The sequence below is a fragment of the Strongylocentrotus purpuratus genome, unplaced genomic scaffold (genome assembly GCF_000002235.5).
Source record: "Strongylocentrotus purpuratus isolate Spur 01 unplaced genomic scaffold, Spur_5.0 spur5_scaffold_12, whole genome shotgun sequence".
NCBI lineage: Eukaryota > Metazoa > Echinodermata > Echinoidea > Camarodonta > Strongylocentrotidae > Strongylocentrotus > Strongylocentrotus purpuratus.
Window position 1 is genome coordinate 5,994,144 of NW_022145597.1, and position 27,940 is coordinate 6,022,083.

Consider the following 27,940-nt stretch of genomic DNA (forward strand, 5'->3'; position numbering starts at 1 on the left):
ACACACACATGACACGAGTACGCACACGCGCGCGCACACACAACACACACACACACATACACTCACACCCATACACACACACACACACACACACACACGCACGCACTCACTTTTTTTTAAAAACAATTTTGTTTTATTTCTCCAAATGTGCAATACAAACCATAACATACAATTGAATAAAATAAACGTGTTCAATATTGATGCTTTTACATAAACCTAATTAAACACAAACTTATTTGCAGTATATATAACTTAGCAACAAAGTAAACTTATAAGTACCTACACATAATATGTCAATTGTAAATGTTATACACTTATATACAAACAAAAAAAACTTAAACAAATCTGGAGGTAATTTTACTGGAACAATCCTGCCCCCTCCCTGCCCCCCTCCATCACACAAAAATACTCACCCACCCACCCACACACATACTCACTCAGTGGATGTCTGCTAACATTTTCGACTCAAGAAAAAAATATACTAAATAAGTTATCCAGGCCGCAAAATAGAGTTACCCTTTTAACAGGCTCACGGTGGAGAAGAAGAAAACAATCTTAATTAATCTTAAGCTGCTCCCACTTTAAGAAATGTGATCCCAGCTTTCCCACTTTAATTTCTATTTTCTTTTCCTCATCCCTATACTTGAATTTTTTTTCTTCATCTTTTCTAAGGTTGGTACTCGCCCCCCCCCCCCGATCTTGACATAAATGTAACATACTTCACCATTAAAATGATAGTATTACACATTTTTATTCTATATGAACTACCTACCAACCCAACAAATATTTCTCGCCATTCTAAATCTTTAATTTCATCTAACTCAAAAAGTTGTATTAAAGCCCGCCATATCCTTTGAACGCTCCCGCAAGATAAAAATAAATGTTTGTATGTTTCTATTTCCTGCTTACAAAACGAACATAAATTATCACCTACAAAACCAAATCTATGAAGATGCTCATTAGTATATATGGCTCCATGCAATAATTTATATTGAAATTCTCGTTGTTTTCTAATGAGTATAGTAATTTTTGGTCTAACAAATATTTTTTTTAATTCTTTATCTATAAAATCATAATCATTTTGCCCATCCCTTACCTGCAAATCATACGTTTGTTGCAGTGCTTTGATAAAATAATCATAAATTGTTCTTGAACCCACATCCACAAACTGTATTTTTTTACTAGAAATATGGAAAAAAGGTATTAAAGCTTATCAAATCAACCTCGAGGAATTGTATTAACCCTGAATCATCCTTCCATAACCTGGGTATCGCATCATAAATATCAATAATCATAAGCAAATTATTACCTTTCATACCGAGGTTCATAAAATATTTAACAGACTTAACATGGCCTTTCTCAACCAAGTGATTCAGTTGAACAATCCCTCTTTCAAACGAGTATCTATCAAATATACTTTTTCCATTTATACATATATTCCGATTATTAAAAATAATTGGATTAATATAACCCTCCAAATATCTTAAATTACTTGTCTCTTGCCATGCTTGCAACATTTCCATATAGTATGGTGGAATATTTAAAACGAGTTTAATCTTTTTTAATTCATAATCACATAAAAAAATAAATCTACCACCCACAAACTGTAAGCAATGATCAAAAACAATTTCCATCCCAATTTTTTCTCTCCATATAAAAGACGTTTTATCCACATTATGCGCTGTATTTTAACAGACATTTCAAAATTAATCATTCTTAATCCTCCAAAGTCATAATCCTGATACATTATTGCCCCCTTAATTCTATCTTTCCCCCTCCATATAAATTCAAATTAAATTTTTGCAACTTCTTTGTATACCCAATGAGGGACAATAATGAGAGATGAAATTAGACACACACACGCACCCACACTGACACCGCACACACACTCCTCTCAAACACAATTCGACAGTCGAAATCCCCAAAACATCACATTTTGGCAATTTCAAATATCATATACGTAGATAATTTTATTTACAAGAAATGTATTTGAAAGACTTGCAATAAGACAAAAGTATTAAAAAAATCACCCACTACATTAGAAAAAAACTAGACATTTTTATCTGCACACGATGTGCTCCAATTAACAAATAAAGCCATTTTCTATGTTATTGCATAATCAGTGCTATGTATCCGTGTATCACGATGACTTAACATTTCGTAAGGCACTATTAATATTTATTTCATATTAACTGTTTATTTGCTACGCTTGTCATATACAATTTACATTAATTTCAATCGAACCCCAACATCTTACTCAAACTGATTACAAGAATATCAAAATATGTATTTCATACATTACATAAATCATAGAACCATGGAAAATGTCATTTATAAACTAGCATATCATCGTACAAAAATATTCACAAACGTTTAAGAAAAAGTTTCTTAGCTTAAAATGAGCAAATATATTACATGACGAATTGCATTTAAAGAATATTTGTCACCTACCTTAGTTTCAATTACTACAGTCATAAATATAATAATTTGTATTAAAATGATACAAATTGCAGGTGAAATAACAATGTTAATTTTAGTGATATAATAATGATAAAGTATAAATGACATTACAATCAGTAAAAACGATACATTCAACTCAATTAAAAAAATGACTCAATTAAAAATACAAAATGTATAGTGTCTATTACTTCTCATACATTTACAACTCCACACTTCGCTGCAAATGTCACTTAGTTTCATAGGTCGAATGTTACCACATAAGAAATAACATTAATCATGTATCTAGCAGAGTGAATGGTAATTAAAAAAATATTAAAATACATTTCTCTCCTTTTCTTTTAATAACGTCTTCTTATTTCCTATGGTGTCTCTTAAATATTCATGTTAAAGAGAAGTTATTATATTCATACAGAATATAAAACAGAATTATATTAAACTGACATGATGTTTTAAAATTATGGTAATTGTCATTTCTACAATTATATAGCATCCAATTTTTTAAAGAATGAGAATGTTGATTTTTTTTTCCCCTTTGTATAAAATCCCAAGTGAATATACAAAAATTAAGGTTGATAAACATATGTAATCGCCTTGATTCTGTCATCGTTGAACTATAACTTATAACGTAGTCATTACTCGAAAGATATTAATGCACCTTCACATCACACTTCATTATAATTCACTTCAATTATTGAAGTTGAATTTGATTAACTTGAAACAGATATATAGCTTGTAACGTAGTCATTACTCTAAAAATATTAATGCACCTTCAAACTTCAGTAAAAATCATTTAAATCACTGAAGTTGAATTCGATTAACTTAACACAGATGTGGACGTATTTTTTAAATAATTCAAATCCCCTTTAATTAATTAGTAGAAATAGCAGATGGAACTGTTTGAGTAAAATCATACGCTATTGATAGTATTTTAGGCAAAATTCGCGCACATAAATGTAGTTGTCTACCTCAGTAATTGAATTATTAATCAAATGAAATAAAAACGACTTATTTTGCTTTTTAAAATTGTATCTTACAAGTAGCTTAAAAACCACATACACCATAAAGTCCCTGAAAGGCACCTCTTGATCCAAATACATTTATGACAAAGGAAAACAAATGTTTTAAAAAATACGGAACAAAAAACAAGCTGCATTTTTAACGTAACCTTCATTTATGTTGATGTTATTTTGTCATTTATGGCAAAAAAACATGTCATTTTCTAATTGTAAAAAAAGAAATAGATAGTGTTAACAAACGGCATTGGACTATAATGCCATTTTCTTCATTGGGTATCTGCTGTTGCTTGACTTTGGTATTTAAATCTGACTGATAAGGCCAATGTGAATGGCGTTTATGAACCCAGTTATACAATGCTCGTACATATGACGTTCAGACTGGAGCAGTACCCTGATTCTTTATCGAGTTTTGGTTCGAAACGATGCTCAAACAAGCGTTTCGTTATTCATTTCTTTAGACGACGTACAGACCAGAGCAAATATGAAATTATCGTAGAGCTTTACGATTCTCGGGGGACGAGAACCAACGAAGCCTCCATGTCGACTGGGTCGTCGGCATGGGTCGAACTCTGTGAGGCCGTAATCTATAGGAGGTTGAGATTACCGGGTGAACCTTATGATGCATACATGTCTGAAGGTTTGTCTGACATAGCTACAAACTGATAGTTATACGCGGATCCATCGGATGTGTGCCGAGTCAAACGCCGGCCCTGTCGCCTGTGCAATCTGTGGCCAAAGGAGGAAAGGGTACAGAAAAAGAATGCAATGATTAGTATTATTGTGATCAAATGTAGTAGCGTTTGACAATCTTCATTTGAAGGGGAAGTCAACCCTGATATTAAATGGGTTTTAATAGAAGCAGAAATTTAGAGAAACAGGCTAGTGAAAGATTGAGCAAAAAACCGCTGAAAATAAGAAAGTTACGATTTTTAAGGCGCGATCAATCATATCAAAATTGGCAACTCAGTGACGTATCTTGATTATGCGTAACTAAAAAACTTCAAAAATCTATATTTACCATAAGAAAATTTGCAAACATAAATTAAATATAATTATCGCAATAGCACTATGCTTTTAAACAGCCCACTGTCATCAATAACTAAGAAATAACAGTCTATGAAATTTTATGTACATGCAGAATTAGAGAGGAACCCGCAAGATAGGTCAGTGTTGCCAATTTGTGTTTCACTGATGATATCTTAAGAATTCACTACTTTCCTATTTTTAATCCGATATTGCTCAAACTTTCACTAATTTGTTTCTCTTAATTTTCTTCTTTTATCAAAACCAAGTTAATATCCGGGTGGACTTCCCCTTCCAATCAAAGGAGAAAAGGAGGGAAAGCCCACACCCACTAATTAATTTGTTTATGATGATAATAGTAAACATTTTAAAAGGGTAGCGTCATTATTGTGAATAGAGTCATTGGATGGCAAAGTGAAAAAAGGCCGAATGGAAAAATAAAACATAATTAAAGATAACTGACACTTCAATACTCGGGAGGTTCAAAATTTACCAACTATAATCTCCCACTCTGTTGCTATAATATTGTTGTAAATCTGACACAAATAAGAGTTGGGACTTAAATAAAGCTAAAGAATATATAACGTATATAATATAAAACTGTTCCTTTTGTGTCATTTCAACGAGGCCTCCTGGAGGGATATGACCACTCTAACTTACTGGGATTTAGAATTAGAAAATGATTAATATAAAATGAAATACTGGTATATGTATATACTTGTGTACTGCGGAATTAAAGATAAAGTGGAGTTCTGGTCATGCGATTGCATTGTGAAAGAAAAGGTATGGAATGGATCAGAAAAAGTTAATCATGTAGCATGTAATTATTGGTGTGTACTGCAATGTTCTGGAGTCATCAAAATCATAAGAACTTTGGCCCAGTCTTGGTAAAGTAACAAGCACTTTATACATAAAGATGTATATGGGACTACACAAATGTTGTCGGGGCTACTTACCTTGATTTCCTTAACTAGCTATGCTCATTACTCAGCCAGTATACATTTTCTACCAAAATTGTTTGGCAAATGACATTTATTTGTAATCTTGAACAGAACTCTAGTTAATCTTTAAATGGTCAAATCTATAGTTTAAAAAATTGGTATAAGATACTGTTAAATACTAGATTATGAGCATTAATAATGATCTCCGTGAATTGACGTGACTGCTTCAAATGCAAGTTAACCATACAGGGATTAGTGTACGTGCAAAGGTTGCATTGATTGAGAGTAAAGAATAACACTCAGTTATTTTTATCTGCATTCAAATAAGTAAAGAGATAGTACGTACGAAGAGCACATACAGTAAAAGCCTAGTTTGATGACATTTAAAATAAAAATGGCTTCCTCAATTAGCAGTTCATTTGTACGATTTCATTCCCACTACGGGGAAAACAAAATTCAAAAGAAGATACAAAGCGTAATTGTGGCTCGAATAAAGGAACATAAAATGCCATAAAAATGTTGCCATGATAATGGGTTTTCCTCATCATAGAAAGTAGTTAGCCAAGCAATCTTTAACATTAGATACATGCTCATGCTATCATTGTTATGCAGTTGTCATTCACAGGTGTAAGTGAAATCGTGCTTTAAAATACTTCAAGATATGTTTTTTGCACAAGCAAAAAAAAATAGAACAAAATGCAAAAATTAACGAAAAACAACACTGTTACCATCCCTTCATGTCAAGAGAAAAAGTTTATGTCTTTGCGTCTCAGAAAATGTTCCTCTTCTCCTTTCACTTATCTCATTCTCTCTTTTCCTCTACGTTATGTCGATCTCTATTTCTCTCTATTTCTCTCTCTCTCTCTCTCTCCTTCTTTTTCTTTCTTTCTCTCCCTCTTACCCTAACTCACCCAATCTTTCTCTTCCTCTGCATCTCACTCTCCCCCTATTTCCATCGTTTTTACCACTTTCTCTATGTTCTAGACTCTCCATTATGTATTCCCTCCTCTTCCTCTCTCAACCTCTTGAAATCATATTTTACTACATGCAAAATAAGAAAAAGAAGAATCTACGTTATCTTTCTGAGAAAAATAATTAAATGAACAAAATCATAAGAGGATTACGTGCACGTCATTAGCATGATTAGAATAATAATCGTGCATAACAACTGTATTAAGTGTACACACCCACACCGAATTAGTGAAGTGAAGACATAGGAAAGCGACGCGTTCGCTTAGACTTCTTGCGGCTGTTAGAAGTAAAATATAGAGGAGTCAAACACATGGAATATAGAATGAGAAGATATTATTCATTGCACACGAGGCGTTATTTCGATTGCGTCAATACCTCAGCTGACCAAGCCAATACATGAATGTTTCCATGCGTCAGTAATGCAACGCAATGTTGCACCGTTCATTTCGCATGAATCTTGTGTGAACTTTGGTTGTGACGTCACGTTCACAAAATGCGTCAAAGACAGCTCCAATCACTGACGCAGCCTTACGCCAACAAATAGGGACTTTTAGATTTGCACGTCGACATAGTGGACTGCTACGTGTGACATCCTTTTAAGGCAATGTGATGTCCTTTTAAGGCACTGGCAGTGCCGGTAGTGCCTTGAAAGGAGGTCAAATTGCCAAGGATGTCACACGTAGCAGTCCACTATGTCGGCGTGCAAATCTAAAATCCCCTAGTGATGCCTTGTGTGCAACGGGCGTCATTTGTGGAGGTGGCGTGATATACAATGGACCATTCTCTTGACTCTAAATCCAAGGGTTGAGGGTTCGAATCCCAGCCCGGCACTCCGTCAATAGGCACAACATTAATCCACATTAATTTTGCCACTCCCGACCCAGGTGTTACTGGTACGTGGCAATTGCTGAGATATGTATAATTTTTAATACTGATGTGGCTACCCTGGGTAAAATCCAATCATTATTATTTGTCTGACGTAAGACGCGTAAGCGAGAGGAGCTGTCTTGTACGCTTATAAAGTAAATGTAGAAGGAAAAACGTAAGCAATGCTCTGACTTTCAGAGGCATAGGTCAATTGATTACGTTAGCTTGATTAAAGCAGGTAATAGCGCAACCGAAATGACGCTCCGTCTGCAACGGGCGTAATATAATTCCAATACTGGTTAAAGTGCAGCGGTACACCGTGTGGTCGATGCGGTGAGGGTGATGATGGCGGCCTCTTGTACAGTATAAAGCCAGCTTCCGCCTCTGCTAAATCATGCATGAGAAATTAATTCATTGGTTGAGAGCAATTTCCACACCCTCTTGTATTCCCTATTTAGATAATGTTCGAATCTTTTTACTATCGGGTCTTTTTGGTCGAATATTTTTCGAGATTGTGATTCATTCAAATTTTTCAAAAACCCTGATCTGCTTCTGGAAAAAAACTCAATAAGTCGATAAATAAAAAATGAATATATTTATTAATTAACTAATAAATAATAACTTTGAAGAACATTTGAACTCACGTGATCTGAATAACGAAGACGACGATGACCCAAATAAGAGAGGCGACATCGAAGAGGATCCACATGATCAGATAATGAGTCGGCGTCTGGAAAGAAAAAAAAAGGTTGAAAGAGAATACGGGTCACATATTAATAATGCAGTCACATAGTTTGGCACGCACGTTTGATTAAGAAAAGAGAAGCAACGAATCTGACATACTAAATCTTGCGATTCACTCTGATGAATGCGAGACAATTTTTTAAAGTATGTCTGTCTGACTTTTTTGATTTTGCAGTATAGTCTTCATGTATTCTTATCCCTCTTCTCTCTTTCTTCCCCTCTTCTCTCTTTATTCCCCCTTTTCTTTCTCTCTCTCTCTCTCTCTCTGTCCCCTTCCCTAAATTCCCCTCCATTTTCCCTACTCTGTTTTTTCAGTAATCTGAAATGTAATAAGTAACATAACAGATGATTATTTATTTTATCAATCATCTAACTTATTATGTTTTTAACAATCTATTATAATGCCACGCATCTGCCTCAATATCGTCGTTTCTCTTTCTCTCCTTTCTGTCACCTCTCTCTCTCTCTCTCTCTCTCCCCCCCCCCCCCCTCTCTCTCTCTCTCTGTCTCTCCTTCCTATTAATTCATGACTATGATATATGTATAGATTTGTAACACATTTTTGTTTGTGTGATTTTACTTTGTAAACTCCATGCAATTCAGCGCTTGGGCTGCCATGTGAATTTGAAGAAAATAACCAAATGTCAATTCAATTCAATAACAATCACCCCTTTATAGTATGAAAAGTTACAAGTCCATATTAAATCTCAAGATGATTAAACGTTTTCTTCAAATGTCCACTTCTCCTAGATCAGGTTGAGATGTCCAGTGTACTTGTATCTTTGATTTTAAACAACGTCGGGTCGTCAGATTGAGGGCTTTACAATTAAACTGTAAATAAGGTCTCCATCTTCAAGTGTAACGTGTTTTGTTAAATCATTCTCATTCAGTTGTATAATCAAGCTCGAGGGCCATGAGTAGCTGAATTGGCGTATCCGTACGTAGCCATCGTTTCTGCCGCCGATCACGGGCGTGTGACGTATGAGCGGAGTGACACACACAACTAGGATGGCTGGCTAAAGACTCGGTCGGTACTCGTGGTCCCTATGTTTAATTTTTTTCAGATATATTTATTCAATTTTAGAGCATTTATGACTTTACTATCGACACGAAAAATTGATACCAGTTATTTATTTTTTGATGACTAATTTTAGTTTGATATATTCGAAATAGACATAAAAAAAATCTGAAATTTGCCGATTTTCAAATCGAGCACACACTGCAGCAACAATCGTATACTAAACGCATCACCTGAATATAGATCACATCATGACGGCTGTGTTTGTAGCTGTGTTTAAAGAATTTAAAAACTTTAATCGCCGCAGCCATTGCCTAAACAGCTCTGGTTGTTAGGAATCAGGTGGAAGGACTTCTCGAGTCCTTTCCCGGAGGTATTTTTTACACCCAAACGCTTGGCAGTACACCATCTTCTTTGCGATAGGTACACACATGCATACACAATTCCTAATGCAGTTACCCTCGAACACGTCACAACTAGACAGGGGAACAGGCTTAGGCCGTGAAAATGGTGATTCTAACTGTGGTACACGACAAGACGACGCGTGTCATATTAAATTGTTAATAAAACCACCTCTGAAGGCCCCAATGAGCGAGTTTTAACCTCAATAACGCAACCTGATATATACTGACCCAGCCCCCCCCCCCCCCACCCAACACATCGTACTGTAGATCCGACATAGTTCAATGTCCTCATTCTCCTCTCCTCTTGTTTTTCAATTTTCAATTAATTTTTTTTTCTCCACTAAAAAAAAAAATCATTCTAGTTATGTTTATAAAATAAAAAGGACTTCAGTAAAGAATTGATTTTCGCCATAACCAAAAACAAATTCAAATGTACCCCTTTGAAAGACTTACAAAATATACTTACATAAATTCCTTACATATTGTTTTTTTTGTCATTGTGCGATGTAAGCCGTACACAGACCACTCAGACTTGCATTCAGTGTCTCAAGGTGGTATGTACTCTTTCAAATACCGTATCTCGTATAAAGTACGATATAAGAGGGAAAAACCCATCTACATTCTTTCGACTGGCGAGTTAGGTTAAAGTCATTGACGTAAAAGGGGGTGGGGCACGATAACGCCACCCCAAAGAAAAACATAATGATGAGCCTATAAACAATATTTGTTTTTTTTGGATAGTTAAGATATACTAAAATGGGCCGGTAGCGCACCCCCTTCACTTCCGCCAGTGTTTATTTTCATTTGTCGTTAAATTATTAATTAATTTATTCATTTATTTGTTTAATCTTAAGGAAATTGGATTCATGACTCCGTAACCCTTGATATATTTTGCCTAAGCAGACCATTTACCCCCACGTTACTACAAAACCTACTCGCTAACCGCTTTATCCATGGTACATTTTCTTTTATAGTACCCACAGGCTTAAACAAAGCATGAAACACCAGGTTCAATGACGAAAAGCTTACGGGTGATTCGCCAGTTTTATGTGCAGAAAAAGATCGAACCGTTCATTGAAAGATCACGAGTGTCCATGATAAAAGTTAAAAGTTATATTTTTTTTAATTTTCAAAAGCAAGTTTAATTATAAGGACGCCCCTGTTAGTTCTGTCCATTGTTCAGCCTTCAAAGTTGATCATATCATCCCTCCTATCCTCGCTCTTTTACTTCAGCCTTTACCGGTGATCTTGATTCATTTGGCAAACAATTCATCCCCTATTAAATCCACGACTGTGCTTATTAAGTTCAGGAAATTATATCACAGTATTTCTTTGGAGTGCTTAACGAGATGAAATTAGATCATAATCGATAAAATATTACAAAGCCTGCACAATGACCTCGATACAGGGATATTGCTGTTTGGCGAAGAAATGTCCAGCCTCACATAAAAGGCATATTAACACTGCCATAATACATTCAGTTTATTGTAAAGGATCGTTCAGATATGACTTGGCAGAACCAAAGCCGTTTTTTTTTAAATGAAGACGTAAAGTTCAAAACGCTTCAAATTTCTGTATCTTATAACACGGAGGGAGCTTTGTGAATTGAATATGTGTTAGTCCTTTGTTGCTGCGCGCAGGTGACATTAATTTTCCCGGAAAAAAAAGGGAAAAAAAGAAGGAAAATCTGAACGAGCCTTTGTTCTTCTTTCTCTGATCTAACACAAACTGTCAACTCGTTCATCGATTTACCTTGAGAGAAAACATTGTTTCTAAAAATACATACATTTCCATGTTACACAATTGCAAAGATTTCAAAAAGCATGGGCGATTATTCTTTGTATTCATTTTCTCCATTTGCATTCCTCGCTACCTGCAATGTTTCTTCTTGCCATGCAATACATAATACATTCAATGCCATAGGAATATAATGTGCATCAATGCTGATAGCTGAACTTCAAACGTCAAATAAATCGAATCTATAAAACCATCCTCTGCCCATGCAGGTAAAGTAAGAAGACACTCGGAAGGAACAAAATTATCGCTTGGGCGCCTTATTCAACCTTGATCATGTAAAACCGAGAGAAAAGGCTTTTCTTCTCCTCCTCCTCCTCCTCCTTCTTCTTCTTCTTCTTCTTCTTCTTCTTCTTCTTCTTCTTCTTCTTCTTCTTCTTCTTCTCTTCTTCTTCTTCTTCTTCTTCTTCTTCTTCTTCTTCTTCTTCTTCTTCTTCTTCTTCTTCTTCTTCGTCTTTTTCATCATCATCATCATCATCATCATCATTTTATCATTATTATACTCATTATTGTTATTATTGTCATTATAATTATCATAATTAATATTGCCATTATTATTATCATAATTAATATTGTCAGTATTTGTATCATTGTCATGTTTATTGTTAAAGTAATTATTCATTACTATAATCATTCCCATTGTTATTATCATGATTATTATCATTATTATCATATTTAATATAATTATTATTGTCAGTATTATTATCATCTTTATTATAATTATTATTATTATCATGTGAACATCGTGATCACAATATTGTTAGTGCTATTATTTTGAGAAATAAAGAGTATATAACCAGCTAGAATTAAAGCGAATTCAAATTCATTTTTCCGTAACCAAGCAGTGCGAACAGAAATCCGACCTATATCAATATTGGACGTCAGAAATTATCTCAATCCTTGACTGTACATTCCACCAAATTATTCGATGAGACGACTTTTTTAATTTCGACGTTTCATATGATAGTTTGTTAACGGACCCTTGATTGAGGAAATTGGATTCTAATTACAGAAGATGAAAGGCTGCAGTAAACATAAACATAGCTACACAACAACGAGTTCATAACCAGCAGATGTTTTGTTTCCATGGAAACAGACACAGGTTCACGTTTAGACATTGTTTTTTATTGCTTTATTCCGTAGAGGTGAAAAACCTTTGGGTTTTTAGTTTTTTAGATTTCAGGTTTTTGTTTAAAGAATATGTTAATATTCTGTGCTTGTTTTCATAGTTCAACATTCAAGCTTATATTTACGTCATTGCTACTTTTGTATGGACAGTGTTGCAATAAGCTATTTCTGAAAATTAAATTTTACATTTTTGGGGCTTTTACAGATATGCCTTCATGTCAAGTTCACCATTAGTAGACATACTGTAAAATCCTCTGACACACTATTTTTTTAAGCAGTGGCGTATCCAACCCTTGGCCTCAGGATGGGCAAAATATTTCAACTTACGGTAAATCTAATTCCAGCAAGGAAGCCACTTTATTTTAGGAGCCCTGGTTGCAAGAAGAGGATTTATTGCCCCAAAAGACAGCTTTGGGGAAGGAAAGAGGAAAGCTAGAATGGACATATTAAGAATTGTTGTTGTCTGTTATGTGCTTTCAAGAGCAACATTACTGTACTTAGAAATATGACAAATGGTTCTCTTACCTGAAGAATATGGTCGTTCTTTTTTAAATGTTGGTCAGAAATATGTCAGCCCCCTTTTATCCCACTTCTAGTAAGCTAGGGATTTGTTTCCATGGCAGTAATGAACACATAATCAGGCAGGCTGAGTAAGCACGTGCGTGTATAAAACGTGGCGAATAAGAACAACCGGTTCAGGGTTTGACAACTTATTTTACGCACATTTGTTTTCAATCTAAATATTCGTTACTAAGAATCAGGGGCGGTTTTAACCCCCCTTGGGCAGCCAACAGAGAAAAAAAGAAAATAAAACAATAAAACGGCGCGATTTTTGGAAAATCCTGGATCCGCGACTGGGTCAACCCCCCCCCCCCCCCCCTTTGGAAAAAAGCTAGATCCGCCCCTGAGAACAATTGTATTTTAGAAACTCTGATGTTGGAATACAGATGACGTAACTCATATCCTCACTCTCCAATACATCCACGATCCGATTTGTCTTTTTCATAACAAGACAAATGCCGAATTGTGTCTCGCCCACCTGAGGCCAAATAATAGAATATTCCCAAAAAGCATCCCTGACTCAAGTTATCTTTTACTGATAGTTGTGATTGAAAATAAGAGGTGTCGTGGTCGAGTCGATACGTCACCGGACTGTGGATCACAAGGACTACGGTTCGAGTAGCGGCACTAATGTCCTTTGGCAAGACATTAATCTACACTTTCCACATCGATGTTAATGGGTATCTAGCAGAAATTAATTCCTTGAAATGCTAGAGTGCTGTAATGGCTCACGCTTGAACTGATGTTTTTCTATCATGATATTTCTTACTGAGAGAGAGTGGGAGGGCGGTGTTATCTTTACTTAACAAATCATGCTCGTCTCAAAGCAAAGATTATATACTACCAAAGCCGATAAACTGCCAAAACATTACTCGTATTAGAGAGAATATAACCTTGACCAAGAGATATGATATCATTTTCACTTGTAGTAATTAAATCCACTGCGAAATTGCCACTTAGATAATTATATACGGTACAAGGTTATGAAATAATGAAAAACAGAATCAGAGTCAAGGATAAGGTAGAAGATTTTGGTAAGGTATAACAGCTTGATATTGAACTTGAGAACGATTTGATAACAGTACTGTTTGAATCTAATTTTATCAGCGGGGCTTGGTAGCGAATTATTTTTTCCCAAACAGGTTTGCCAATGCTAAAATATCCGGTCATCTGATTGGCTGATATGTTACGTCATTAGCAATGACGTAACCGTTAGGGTGAGTGATAGGGTTGTGGAAATCATGCAGAATCACTTTTTATCAACCCATCGTTGGCTCAATCGGTAAGGACAGCGTGTAACTAATAGCACTTTGAAGTTGACTTGAGGGTTCAAATCTCAGTTAATTCAGTTGTTTTGCCTTTATAAATAGTGAGGCAAAGCAATAAATAATCAAAGTCTAATTGTTTGTGACCACTTTCCAAGCTGCTAATGACGTAGAACATATCAGCCAATCAAAAAACGGAAATATAAGAAATTGCAAACCTGTTTGGGAATAAAGATTTCGCGGCCCGGTAGGCTCATAAAGAGATACAGAAAGATATTTCTGTCTCTTTCTCTTTAAATTCTGTCTCTCTCCTGCACCCAGCAATATGTGTATTTACCTTTCTCTTTACATTCACCCCCTTCGTATCTACATCTACCCGTTCATGGGATCAGGAATCGTTTTTAACATTTATCAGAAACCAAAGTTTTGCTAATTTTAAAACGATCGAAGCTCAACTGCCCTCAATGATTATATGCATGGTAAAGAGATGTTTCTTGCTATAAACTTGTTTGTTTTGTTTTGTTTTGCCTTGCTTAGTATAATGTAGTATAATTTAATATGGGCATAGCTAATTCTAATTTATGTACATTTTGCTTCATAGCCTCTGTTGAAAGTATTCCACACCTGTTTTGTGAATGCCATGTTAAGCATCAATTCATTCAAGACTTCCAAAGCTCTATTCTAAACAACGAAGTCCTTTGCAGAAAAAATGTCCTTTATGTTTGGTTTCCCAGATGGTACGCAATCTATCTTTAATTTTGTCATTTTATATGCAGAACACTTTATATTCTCTGCGAAATATAAAAGGGAACGGCTATCTTTGATTTTTTTTTAAAGAAGATGCGTAAACGTTTTTATGAAGTTGAGCGGGTTCTTTCTATCAAACGAAATAAATTTGTTGTATTACTAGATAAATGGAGAGATGTGCAACGGATGTAACAAAGTTTGTTTAACCGATTTGTCACAACATGTTCATCGTTTAAATATATTGTTTTGTTCTTGCTCAAGAATGATTGAATACATGTTTTCTTTAGAAGATTTTTTTGTTTAGTATTATAATAGTGTAATTTAGCTCTTACATTAGGCTTCAAAGAAAGAAAAGATGGTGGAAGTGCGTGACGGGTGCTTATTGAAAATGTTTCAAGGGCTATCGAAGGAGAGCAATAACTATTATGCAAAAACATATCTTCACAATTTTTAAAGACTATTCCTAAGAAATAAGTTCTAGGATCAAGGTCCAGATGCTATTAAGTGTTACGTAACCACGCCAGATGATGCTCAAGGCGCCAAGCAAAGTCCTCAATTGGTATTCACTAGCTTCTCGTAGAGACTAGCTTTTGTGTTCATTTGCCATGAAGTGTTTATACGGTCTATGGAATTGTTCTATCTATATATTCATCTAAGTATCTTCTCCTGGTTCGGAGGTTGATTGCAACATCTCTCCATTTCACTCCCTCTAGGTCTACTTCCTTCTACTCTTCCTTCCAATACATCCTTTAAGAGGCTTTGGTGCCTTTTAACATGACCAAAGTATTTGATTTTTCTCTCCTTAACTAATCCTAAGAGTATAATTTGTTTACGTCCTGCCATGTGCAATATCTCTTCCAATATGGAATTGTTCAGCTCTGCTTAAAAAAACATGCTCATCAATCCTCGCCGTCCCCACACTCTGTACTTTCGCCATCTTCCTTCTCCTACTCATCCTCTGTTCTTCTCTCCTTCACGGCGACTTTCAAGACTTTGGGACACTCTTCCCATCAGTGTCAAAGATGAGGCAGTGGTATCCTCTCTGTCTACTTTACTTCATGTCTCAAAAGCAGCAATATAGATAGTGCCTAGGTGTGGTACTCATCTGGTTAAATCTATATTACCTCACTCTATACTCTCTGACTAATTTCCGTTTATTTTTCTTTAATAGATATCATGCCATGATGCTGTATTATACAAAATATACATTATAACAATTATGCAAGTATCGAATTAGATTTGTGAATAAAATCTTAGTCGAGAGCGATGCATAAATATTATTGTATTTTATTATCCTTATCAAATTATGGTATAACGTCGCTATGCATTGTAATTACACGGGCTTCAGTTTCGGAGACCATAGTTAAGTATACTGGGCATTCGACGGAATAAACTTCTATGTTAGGTACGTATATTTCAAACCAGTCTACAGAGACTACACATGGGCAAAATATTATCGGGTGGGGATTCGAATCCATAAACTCTTGCTTAAAGGGATAGTTGAGTTCTGTTTTCAGACCGCAAATGCCTTCAAAGTGCAGGTTATTGCTCTTATTCTTATCTGTGACATTTCTAGTGCCCTTTTAGAACCTAAAATTGCTATGAAGGTAATTTTAGACCCCAAAATATGTGAAATTTAGCCAATACGATCATACCAATTCAGCTCCACTTAAAAAAAAACACGGTGACCGTTAATTAATCATTAAATTAAAAATAACAATACATGAGCCGGCTAATTGTGGGTAATATAAGCAACACGAAAATGCCAACAAAAAAGCCAACATCGGCATTGGCTAAAATACGACGTAAAAGGCGTTATTTCGTTTTTTTTTCAACGGTTTTTTCAAATTTTTCTAAATATCTAATATTTGTGGTGGTACACAAGTATTAGAAATCGTTTTATTTCAGCCGTCTCTGAACGGATTTTGATCAAACAAAGATGATTTTGTCATTTAAATATTATGTTCTTTCAAATTTGACGCTCAGTTTTTCATGATCTCACAATTTTTTTTTTGTTGTGTAGCGCCCTCTGCAACAGAACTCAACTATCCCTTTAAGAGTCCAGTGAATGAACCACTGTAATATTTTTTCTTTATTTGCGTTATGGCGTTTGGGTAATAGTGAGAACTGGATTTCGGTGCCTCCCATCATGCGCCTGTGTAGGTTATATAATTATCCACAAGCCTTGCACTATTCTTGGTTGTTTGTTTGTTTGTTTACTTGGTTAAACCTTATTCATTTCTTATTCAATCACGTTGCCGGAGAATCAAAAATGAAAATGGAACGACTCCAAAGCCATTTCTTCTTGGCCAAAATGTTGATCCCGTTGTAAGAATATCGGGGCTATGGTAAAACGAACATAATAATTGATCACTTTCGACATTTTAACCTCCATTAAAATGTTCCCACGGCGATAACACCTACCCTTACTTCTCAGAAACGATTTATTTTCAGGACGCAAATCTCTTTTTCTTGTACTGTAAAAAGACAATTTCCGCCAATCGGCGATACATACCAGCTGCCAGACTAACGAATTGTGTCCGCTCAGCGTGTGAACTGATGACGTCGTGACAGAACCTGCGCCTGCGCACCAGTAGTATTGGAAAAGCCACGCCTCATTCACTGTCCATACGTTTGTTGTTACGTTGTTCTCAAGGGCAGTTCTGAAAGGTAGTAATGGGATTAATTCGATTGATTAATTGAATTCAATTGAATCAATTTATTCAATAGAACATGCAATCAAAACGTTGGTATTGATATTGACGTTTGTTATCTCTGCGTTATTGAACGGTTATTAATGTGATTAAAACTAATGTGTTTGATTCAAAACTAAATGTGGTTCATGGGTATGATGAAGCACGATGTTGAAGAGATATTTTCGTAAATTGAATTAAAAGAACGATTGACGTTGTCTATAGCCTCTTGATAAATGATGAAATTATACATAGCTCCCCCCCAAAAAAAATGCATGGCGTAATGAAACCTGTGGCCAATAGTAATTAAGTATTTCTCAAAGGCAGGGTGGCAAAGACTTTCGAAAATCAAGACAATCTAGGCAATTATAATATTCTTGTCTTTCACTTAATGAAATGGGCGAATATTAAAATGACGTATTACGTAATCTGAAGAGGAATTCTATGAAATTTACGATAGACTATTAAAATTGCTTTCGAGTTTTTGCGATTGTGATTGAATGCGACTGATTGCTTTTTAATCACAATTGCCTAAGATCGATGAAAGGCACAAAGTAGATATTTACAAAAAAAAGAAAAAAAAAAACCCTTTGTGAACATTTAATAGTAAAGGGGTAATCCACACTTATATTAAATTGGTTTTAATAAAAGCAGAACAATTCGAGAAAATCACTGTTGAAAGTTTGAGCAAAATCTCATTAAAAATAGGAAAGATTAATTATTAAAGTTGTCTTGAGAATTTCATAAACTATCATTTTCTTAGTTATTGATGACGGAATAGATTTGTTTCATACAAGGATTGTTTAGAAACATATTTGCAATAATCTTATTTAGGTTGCATGTATGATTGACAATTTTTCTTGAGGGAAAATATAATGTTGTTCTTATTTCTTCTTTTTTTGTACAGGGAAAATGGGAAGGAAACTCGCAATATTGGTCAGAGTTGTCAATACGTATTTGATCGATTACACCTTCAAATATTCATAACTTTCTTATTTTTCCAATCCAATCCAATCCAATCCAAAAGATATTTGATATAGCGCCTTTTCCTTGCAGTTACAAAGCGCTGCACACACGCTCCACAATGTTTGGGCCACTTAAAAACAAAAGTTAGACACTTCTCAGAGATCAGTAAAGTATATTGTAGGCTGATAATAAGTAATTTCTAGCAGAATAGATGTGACTTGAGTAGTTTCTTGAACTGGTCAACAGATGAGGCCGTCTGCACAGCAGTAGGTAGTTGCTTCCACAGGTTTGCTCAAACTTTCACTGACCTGGTTCTATAATTGTTTCTGGTTATATTAAAACCAACTTAATATCGAGGTGACTTCCCCTTTATTGACGGAGCAACCCGTATGTAACAACGGTGACATATAAGCCATTGGAGAGGCCGTTTCTAAAAGCGTCGCGTTTTGTGGCAGTTTGTACATAGAAGCAAAGAGTTCGAAACGATACAAAAATGGTACCTCTTTGAGTAACATCCTTCTTGTTGCCGTTGGGGGTAATCTGGTCTGCAGAGGTAGTATGACAATTTTAAAGGAAAATGCCGCTGCTTTCAATTTCTTACCTGACGGATTGAAAGGCGATATCATTGTAGACATTCTGAATGGTTCGGTTATCATAGAGTTGAATAAAGAAGACGTAGTGAGGACCGTTAGGCGCTGGCCAGTAGGTCTGTAGCGGGAGAAAATAATCAAACAATAATTAGAAGAGATTAATATAAAAGGCTGATGTAGGTAAAGAAAATGAGTTGAACTGATTAAGAATCGAACTGACGTATACATATCTTTAAAAATTGATATTAATTTTACATTAATCATTTCTAATTGACTTTCGCGTTCTGAAATTATTTTATCAGGAACGGAAGCAGTGTCCCCCATACATTTTGTTCTTATCTCTTCGTTACTGTTTATCATCATTACATAATTATACCCTTTGTCATTGTAAAATGAATGTCTTCTCAATAAAGTCATTGGGACATTCATTACATAAATGTCGTCCTATTGTTACGTCATGTCCTCATTTCCGTATCAAATTGTGAACAATGAACACTACATAGACGTCTCTAAGAGAATCTAAATCTAATTGACCCAGTTAATAAAGACATTATTCGATTCCGTCATAAATAATTTCCATTATTGCTTTCGGTATTTTATCCTCATTCATGAATTGCAATTGACAAGTCCATGAGTCCCCCAGATAATCAACACTGAACCTTGACAATCTTCAGTTTTACTTTCATCACATTAAATGTTTCCCTTCTGTTCGTTTTGTCTTTCATCACTATTCTTTCTTCTCTCTTTCTTTCTTCCCTTTTCTTCCTTTCTTTCATTCTTTCCTTGTTTTTCTTCACTCTTTTCACTACCTACTTCCTTGCTCTCATTCTCTCTTCTTTCTTTCCTCTAGTTCTCATTACACAGTTTTGTTGTTAGATTATATTTTAAGGCAATTCAGTAAAAACTCCCCCCCCCCTCTATATCTCCCGCCACTCCCCTCCCACTCTCTCCCTCTCTCTATCTCTCGCCCCCTCTCACTCTCTCTCTTTCCGGTATGTTTGTCAACTGTTCGTTATCATAGCACAATTACCGAATTCATTTCACTGCCCCTTTTTCATCATGTTTTGGCATTTGAATTCACAAAACTGTTAATATGCAAGTTAGCTAGAGAGAGGTCACTTGAATATAAACAGAGTTGCAATTAAATGTAAATTTACGTAGTAAACGAATTTACTTTTTTTCTGTGACAACAAATGCGCTCGATGCTTTGATTTGCATTTAATGTAATCACTATTTGAAAGAAGCTACAGAGATTACTTTTGGATGAAATGAATAAATTGAAGTGTAAACTCCTCGATCTATAGCAAACGAGATCATGCTCTCTAAATCTAAATACTTCACAACTTAAAAGATTTAGAACCAAATTTCTTACGAATTCACTGGGATCGAGCCCGATCTCCTTGGTGATGACATCAATAGTGGTATTGAGCCATGAGGTTGCATACGGATGCTCGCTAGGGGGCGGTCTAACGTCAAAGAGGAGAGATTTCTTGCGAGCAAGCACAATGTTAAACATCTCAACCATGGACAAAATCCCCTGTTGACTAAACTCTTCTTTCTCCTCGTCAGACACAAACCATGCCGTCAGGAAGGGCTTTTTCTATAAGAGACAGGATAAAGATACATTTATGTTGTGATATTCATTCAGTCTTTCCAAAGCAAAATCCAAACTCTATATATTGTAAAGCCATATCTGAAAACGAAAACCATTGATGTTGTAAAAAAAAAAACTGAAATTCACTACAGCTGTTGTATTGATGAGTTAATAATCAGCAGGTCATAAGGAATGTAATACATCACATTGTTTCACCATGATTCTATTTAATTTATCGATTTCAACCGGAGTTGTTCCATTTAAATATAAAATTGGTAAAGCAGTACCTGTCCATAAAAAAGAATGACATTCAAAATGAAAATGATTATAGGCCAATATCTATACTTCCATATTTTTCAGAAATCACAGAAAGACTCATCTATATTAACCGTATGTATTGTTATTCATGCAAGATCTCTCTCATCAATAATCATTGATCTTAATGATTACCTAATTATGTCTTTCACAAAAAAGGGTGAGTGCAATTGGTATTTTTTTTATAGACGGGCAAAGCGTTTTTTTTAAAAAATAAAATCGGCTTTTCCATAGTATTGGCTACTCTGTACTCTTATGAGATTAGAGGCTTACCACTTCTTTGGTTTAAGAATTATTAATATGATAGAATCAAGTTTTTGACATTCAATGGTGTTTTATCCTATCCTTTAAACATATTATGTGAGGTACCCCAGGGTTCGATCTTTGGACCACTTCTATATAAATGACCACCCATACTCTTCTGATATATTGAAATTCATACTCTTTGCTGATTACACCAATATTCTAATAAAATTACATGACTTCTGGATGTAACATCTTGAATGTTAAGTTACAAAAGTTTCACTTTGGTTTAAATGTAACAGACTGATTATGAAAGCTGTACAGTTTTACTTTTTAGATCTATATCTGATCTAAGGGGAAGTTTTACAGTTAAAACAAAAACCTAGCGCACCGGGCGGTCCGAACTTTTAAAAGCCCTGAATTAGGAAATTCGACCATGCATGTGTATTATGTGTTCTACAGCCTAGGATGTAGTGTTGCAAAATAATAGTATTTGGAAATACCTTCTTTTTTCCAACATCAGTTCTACTTTAATTTAAACATAATGCTTACCCTAGCAAACCATGACCCCGCATCGAGCTCTCTTAACTCATCCATCGTGAACATATCTGCTGGCTGGCGGTAATTCTCAGGAAAAACATCTATGGCATTGGTGGTACGAGTAAGAATCTCATCATGGAAGACGTATGGTATGCCATCGAAGCTGATAAGTAAACAAATAAACAGCAAAGTAAACAAACATGTAAACAGATTGACGATTCAACAAAGAGCCAGTGAGGAAAACATTTTATGGTTGATTTCAAATGATGTTTGCTGTGTTATACGTAAGGATTTCAAGACTAATAATAAACAAATAAAAAAAAAGTTGACAAAAACAGGTAAACACACATAAAAATAGTTACATTGGTGACTCGGGTTAGAATCTCATCATGGAATACATACGGTACACCATCAAAGCTAAAGGTAAACGAATATTGGGTGAGCAAACAAAAAAACATATAAACAAATTTACAAATACACGGTAAATATTTCGGAAAGACATCCACTACATCGGTAGTTCAGGTAAGATTAGAACCCATTAAGAAACACAAAGTCTCCGGCGACCCAGCCCCCCCCCCCCCCACAATAAAAAAGTATTTCACATTATTCAGATGTATATTTGATCAGAAATTCGAAAAGGGGGTGCATGTTTTTTTTTTTTTTTTTTTTTTTGGGGGGGGGGGGGGGGGAGGGGTGTACAATTTTACTAGAACAGCTGAAGACAGCAATTTATGGACAACCTATTGTCTCAAGGTCTAGTTTATTGTCGCCTACAACGCCCTCCAAGCTATAGGATATTTAGTGCATAGTGAATTTAAAGTATGCCAGTTGGGCAGTGTGTCAAGGATTCACGTTTTCACTACATGTTGCATGTTATGCAAGTGATGGCTCTCATCTTCCTGTCAGAGAAGCAAAATTGCCATCTCCATACAATAAAAAATAATCACTAATTGGGACACTTCGAGGAAATCTGCTGATAATATTAGTTGAAATTTAAAAAAAAATGTTTTCCACATGATAAAATGTGCTTTATGATGTCATGGAAGTGTCAGTGTTCAATTTAGAATTGAATTATAGACACGTTAGCAAGCAGTGACAATGGTTAGGTCCGCACGACAGTCGGTAGACTTAAAGGCCGTGTAGCTTGGTATGATACTGGTTAACGCCATCTACGTCTCCTTTTGGACAACTGCACGTAAACGAATGGACTTGATTTAAACGGTAGTCAGCGATTTAATCTCGACATGGTCAGCGTTCGCGAAACAGACCGAAGTACGACACGCACGTGATTGCTGCGGTCACGTCGTACACCCGATTCGCCCCGAGTCAGGCCACGGGAAAGACACATAGTCCCGTCAGTTTACACCCCCTTTAAGTTTAGGTCGCGGTTTTAAACTTCGAGGATTCATTTTGGTTACAGATCGTGTGGTCGCACTCGTGGTTATGGAAATAAAAGTTTACTCTTATTTATAAACCACAAGCAAAATTTATTTATGAATAATGATGACGATAGTGTCTGAAATCCGAAGGCATAACAAACAAACATCATAGCGCTCACAAAGTCAAATATCTAAAGAAAAACAACAAAAACTAAAAACTAAATGTAGATCATATTATTACTAGGGGAAAAAAAGATTCAAGGGGATCTCCTCTAGGAATAAGGCCAAACAAGTGATTTCTCTGATACAATTCCTGAGTGAAAGGCGATCAACTCATCATAAGATTCTTCGTGCCGTAGTCGAGTGGTTTGAATACCTCGATGGAGATGTGTAGGTTGTGGGTTCGTCGGTGTCCTGGCATTGCACGTGGCATGTTTAATGCAGATTTTATTAACCAGTTATTCGATGTTTGATGGTTATTTTAGCTGACTACTAACAAAGCATGCCTATGCTTGCAAGAAAGCGACCGGGGTACCGACGGCTTTAAGTCCTCTCCGAGGGACTTGGTAATGAGGATAAGTGCCATACCAAAGGCCACAAGCACATTGATTTGGCTTTGAACCCAGGACCTCCCGGTTACGAGACAACTGCTCTACTACTGAGCCATCGCGCCTCCTTATGTATACATGACGTCTCTTAATTCACCTAGGTGTACACGAATGTGTACACCGGTAAAGTGCAAACATCATTTTTTGAACGCGTAATCTGTGTGTGCCTCAGTGTAAAAGGGTAACGGGCTGAAATGCTCCACACGGAGTTAAGAATGTGCAAATATAATGTGAATTTTATATAAACTTAACGATGATAAAGGTGCATATGACATCCGAAACAAACAAAAAAAATGAATAAAGCAGACAAACAAAATCACGAAAAACCCGATTGAATAACAAACAAGGAAATACAATTTGAAACATGAAGCTGTCTAAATATACAGTTCTTGATTAAAGATTAAATTGGTAAATTTTGAAGGAACAAAATGTATGGAGATTTTAAGTGCCTCGTCGTAATGTTTTTTGATTAAAGGTAAAGACCAGTATTGGAAACGCCCCAATTTCAAAAAATGAAATGGAAGCTCTCATTACCAATCATGTGAAAGAATATGTTTTGACTAATACATGATGATAAAAAATTTGCCGGGAAACCGCCTACTAATTCATATATTTGGTAAATTTGTTTCTATGATGGTCTGTGAGAGATATAGGATAGTCCCATATACATCTTTCTGTGTATAGTGCTTGTAACTTTACGAAGAATGGGCCAAATTTCTTATCATTTTGATGATTCCAGAACCTTGCAGATGCTAGATGATCAACCTTTTCTGATCGATTCCACAACGTTTCTTTCACAATGCAATCGCATGACCATAACTGGTCTTTACCTTTAACGAAAAATTGGGGTTATTACCTAATTCTAACATCTGACTCTATTCCATGGGCTTCGTAGTCATCTAGAGCGATCATGAAGGAGATATTGGTGTTTTCAGGAGCAATCTACAAAGAACAGAAGAAAAATTGATAATTCATGAATTGACTTATTCACTACCCATCCATGTTGCTGAATACGTAATGTAGAGTTGTTCAGTTTAGACATACAACTCTTTTATTATTTTGCATGAATCTGATAATTTCGAAGCTTATAAAAATTGATTTTCTATGCATGCACTAGTTTTTTTCTTTAGATTTTACTTCCAGCAAAGATTTCGAAAGATGCTAAACTTTTTTGTTTTACTTGTCTTTTTCAAATCAGGCCGTAACTGTTTACAGTTTCCCTTTTTTAACAGATCAAGCATAGCAATGAGTACCAAAAAAAAAAAATGGCACTAGATATACTTCATCCTGCCGAAGGGACAACATACTAATACTTCTTCAGTGCCTTTGTAAACAAAGAGGAGTAGTTTAGCTGGGAATATCCTTTTGATGCTGGATCATGATGCAAGGTGATTGGTTGAAAGTTGATGTGACGTAAATAGCGATACAGACCAATAAGAAAGGTCCGTCTCAAACTTTAATATGATAACACAGATAGAAACATGCCTCTTCCGCACCTTTGTGAACAAGGAGGTGGGGCTTAGCGGATTATCCCAGTGATGCAGTGTAATAATGTAAGGTGATTGGATGGAAATGAATTCGACATCATTGCCGCAATGGCGAATTAGAAACACCCACCTCAAACTTAAATACAATATCATAGATTCAGTGATAAGAAACATACCTCTTCCGCCCCTTTGTGAGCAAAGAGGAGGGGCTTATGAGGGTTATCCTCATGATGTTGTGTCATAATGCAAGGTGATTTGATGAAAATCGGCGTGATGTAAAGAACGATTAGGACCAAGAAATACCAGAAAGATGCATCGCGAATCGGGATACCTAAAAAAAGAAAGGTAGAAGGTCAAAGAACTTTGGATAAATACTTATCGATAAAACGTTTACAAATTGCGTGTCTCTTTGTTTATGAATTCAACAAAATCTTAAAGTAGCCACACGAAGAAATCAAAAGTGTTTTGAATTGATGCAAAACTCATATCATTGCGAAGGGGAAGCCTTGCCGATCAAATACAACAACTCTTCTCTTAAAAATATGTTTGGGGCCCGCAGTAATCAACTCTCAAAAATGTTAGTTTTGAGATCCAGATTTTCTGCCTTCAGCGGTTCTTTGTAGAACGTCAATATTTGTGACGTCACATACGGGACATGGCTGACTAGCTGCATACTGCTACACGGCACTAAGCTGTTCGTCCAGTGTGTGACGTCACAATTCAGAGCTCGCTACGCGTGTGTGTTTGACTTACGTTCAGGGGCGTTCGGGGGTCTAAGGAGGGTCTTGAAAATTCCTTTTTACGCCTTTCCATGATATCTATATGATTTTTCAGCAAATTGTTCGTGTTTTTCAAGAGAAAATCTTTCCATCCACATGTAATTTGTTCTAATTATGAGTTGTTAGTGAATTTTCTTTGTGTAGCTCCTTTAAGATTATCCAATCTTCCATTTTTTATAATGGCTTGATTTTCTGGAATAACATACTAAAAATGAAATAGTGAGACATTGAACCGATTGCATAAACAGTATCTTGAATCAATCATGTAGAATTAATTTGATATTGAATAATTTGTCTTAATTATGTTTGCATGCATCTCAACGGGCATTTGCGTTTAAATCACCTGCCACTACAATATACTATAATGAATTGTCAAAACAAATTATAAAGCTTTTTTTAGTGGAACATAAGTGATTTTTTTTTTTTTTCAGTCGATTATAAAAGGATTTAAACCAATCCCGTATATATTTCCCAGGGCCCTGCATGTTCATAAAACTTGTTATCAATCACAAGTGCTAAATTTCTATGACAAATTTGCTCTCAGCCAATCAAATGCCACGATTTCAGTAGCTTCTAAAAGTTAATGTAACTTGTTATCGATAACAAGGTTAATGAAACAATGACGGCCGCCAACAGATGGCCACAGATGGCCGATTTAATAGATACGCACCTCTCCTCTGCAGTGTACCCAGACCTCCGGCAACGAACCAACTAAGCAACGTCATGACTGTCACGGCTACCAGCTGCAGAAATGGCCCGATGTACTGGATATTTTAATTAAAAGGACACAAAAACAGTTATGAGGATAACAACTGCAATACCCGCATAGGCATATGAAATATTTGGTTACATGTCGTTTTTCCGTAGCTTTGATATTTAAAAAAGGTGTTTACCGTAAGTTTCTTTTGTATGTAATTCTAAACATTTGTAAGTCCGGATATTAGTTACTACGTAATTCCAAAAATATAATAGGGTTTGTAATTCCTAATACATAATTCGGGATGATCATTATTCAGAAACGAAAAAGAACCCTATTTTATCATTTTCGAAATATTAGGTACCTTAGGAAAGAAGAACGAGTACCCCGAAGATTCAACTACTTCACTTCAAGGTACTATGTCCCATTTGCAGGCCCAAAAATGAAAAAGTTAAATTCCAACTGCATTTGAAAGATAATACTAACTTAGAACTTCCCTAAAAAAGGTAGGGCTTGAAAATGTCTTCAAGTGGGAAAATAACGACTATTAGTTGTCAAATTGACTTTAGGGCTATAGAGCCCAAAAGTAATAGTCTTGATTTTCAGACAATTGTACCGAATGGTCATACGTTTTATACTGCGCAAAGATTCAATGGGTGGTATTCTCATAAGTTAAGCCGGGACTAAGTCCAGACTAAACAAGAATTTTAGTTCACACTTTTATGGAATGCTAGGTTTCATCTTCCTCCTTCAATATTCATGACAAAGATAATCTACCAAAGACTTTTTGGAAATTCAGTTCATACTCATATAATCTTTTTCTTCCCATTTCATTGCAAAATTAATTTTTGGAGACTTTTCATTGAAGGATTAAAATAATCTGTAAAGGATAAATGAGTTGACAACAGGCACTCCATAAAAGCGTGGACTAACTTAGTGCGCGCTAACTTAGTACGCGCTACCAGAATACCACCCAATCAGTTTAATCTTGGCCATCACAAGAAGTGGGTTATTGATGTAGACAAATGCTCATGTACCCTTTACAACTCTTTTCATGTATGTTATTACCAAAGAAGAAAAAAAGTCAGTCAGTCACTCAATAGTGTCTG

At 35.6% G+C, this 27,940-nt stretch overlaps 1 protein-coding gene across 4 annotated transcripts in view; it reads right to left on the reverse strand.

The window, feature by feature from the left end:
* Positions 1-1,950: 1,950 nt before the first annotated feature.
* LOC575507 (glycerophosphodiester phosphodiesterase domain-containing protein 5) overlaps positions 1,951-27,940 on the reverse strand; it is a 59,426-nt gene continuing 33,436 nt past the window's right edge. For 3 of the 4 annotated variants that reach the window (XM_030981686.1, XM_030981684.1, XM_030981685.1), the window contains 9 exons: positions 26,805-26,898; positions 25,532-25,686; positions 24,725-24,810; positions 21,894-22,044; positions 20,562-20,789; positions 19,201-19,307; positions 17,456-17,603; positions 7,924-8,009; positions 1,951-4,202 (listed from right to left, as the gene is read on the reverse strand). In XM_030981686.1, the coding sequence (XP_030837546.1) occupies positions 4,091-4,202; positions 7,924-8,009; positions 17,456-17,603; positions 19,201-19,307; positions 20,562-20,789; positions 21,894-22,044; positions 24,725-24,810; positions 25,532-25,686; positions 26,805-26,898 (1,167 nt within the window). In that variant the 3' untranslated portion in view covers positions 1,951-4,090. Of the gene's footprint in view, positions 4,203-6,627; positions 6,690-7,923; positions 8,010-17,455; positions 17,604-19,200; positions 19,308-20,561; positions 20,790-21,893; positions 22,045-24,724; positions 24,811-25,531; positions 25,687-26,804; positions 26,899-27,940 lie in introns of all 4 variants that reach the window. The other variant, XM_030981687.1, reaches the window with a different exon arrangement.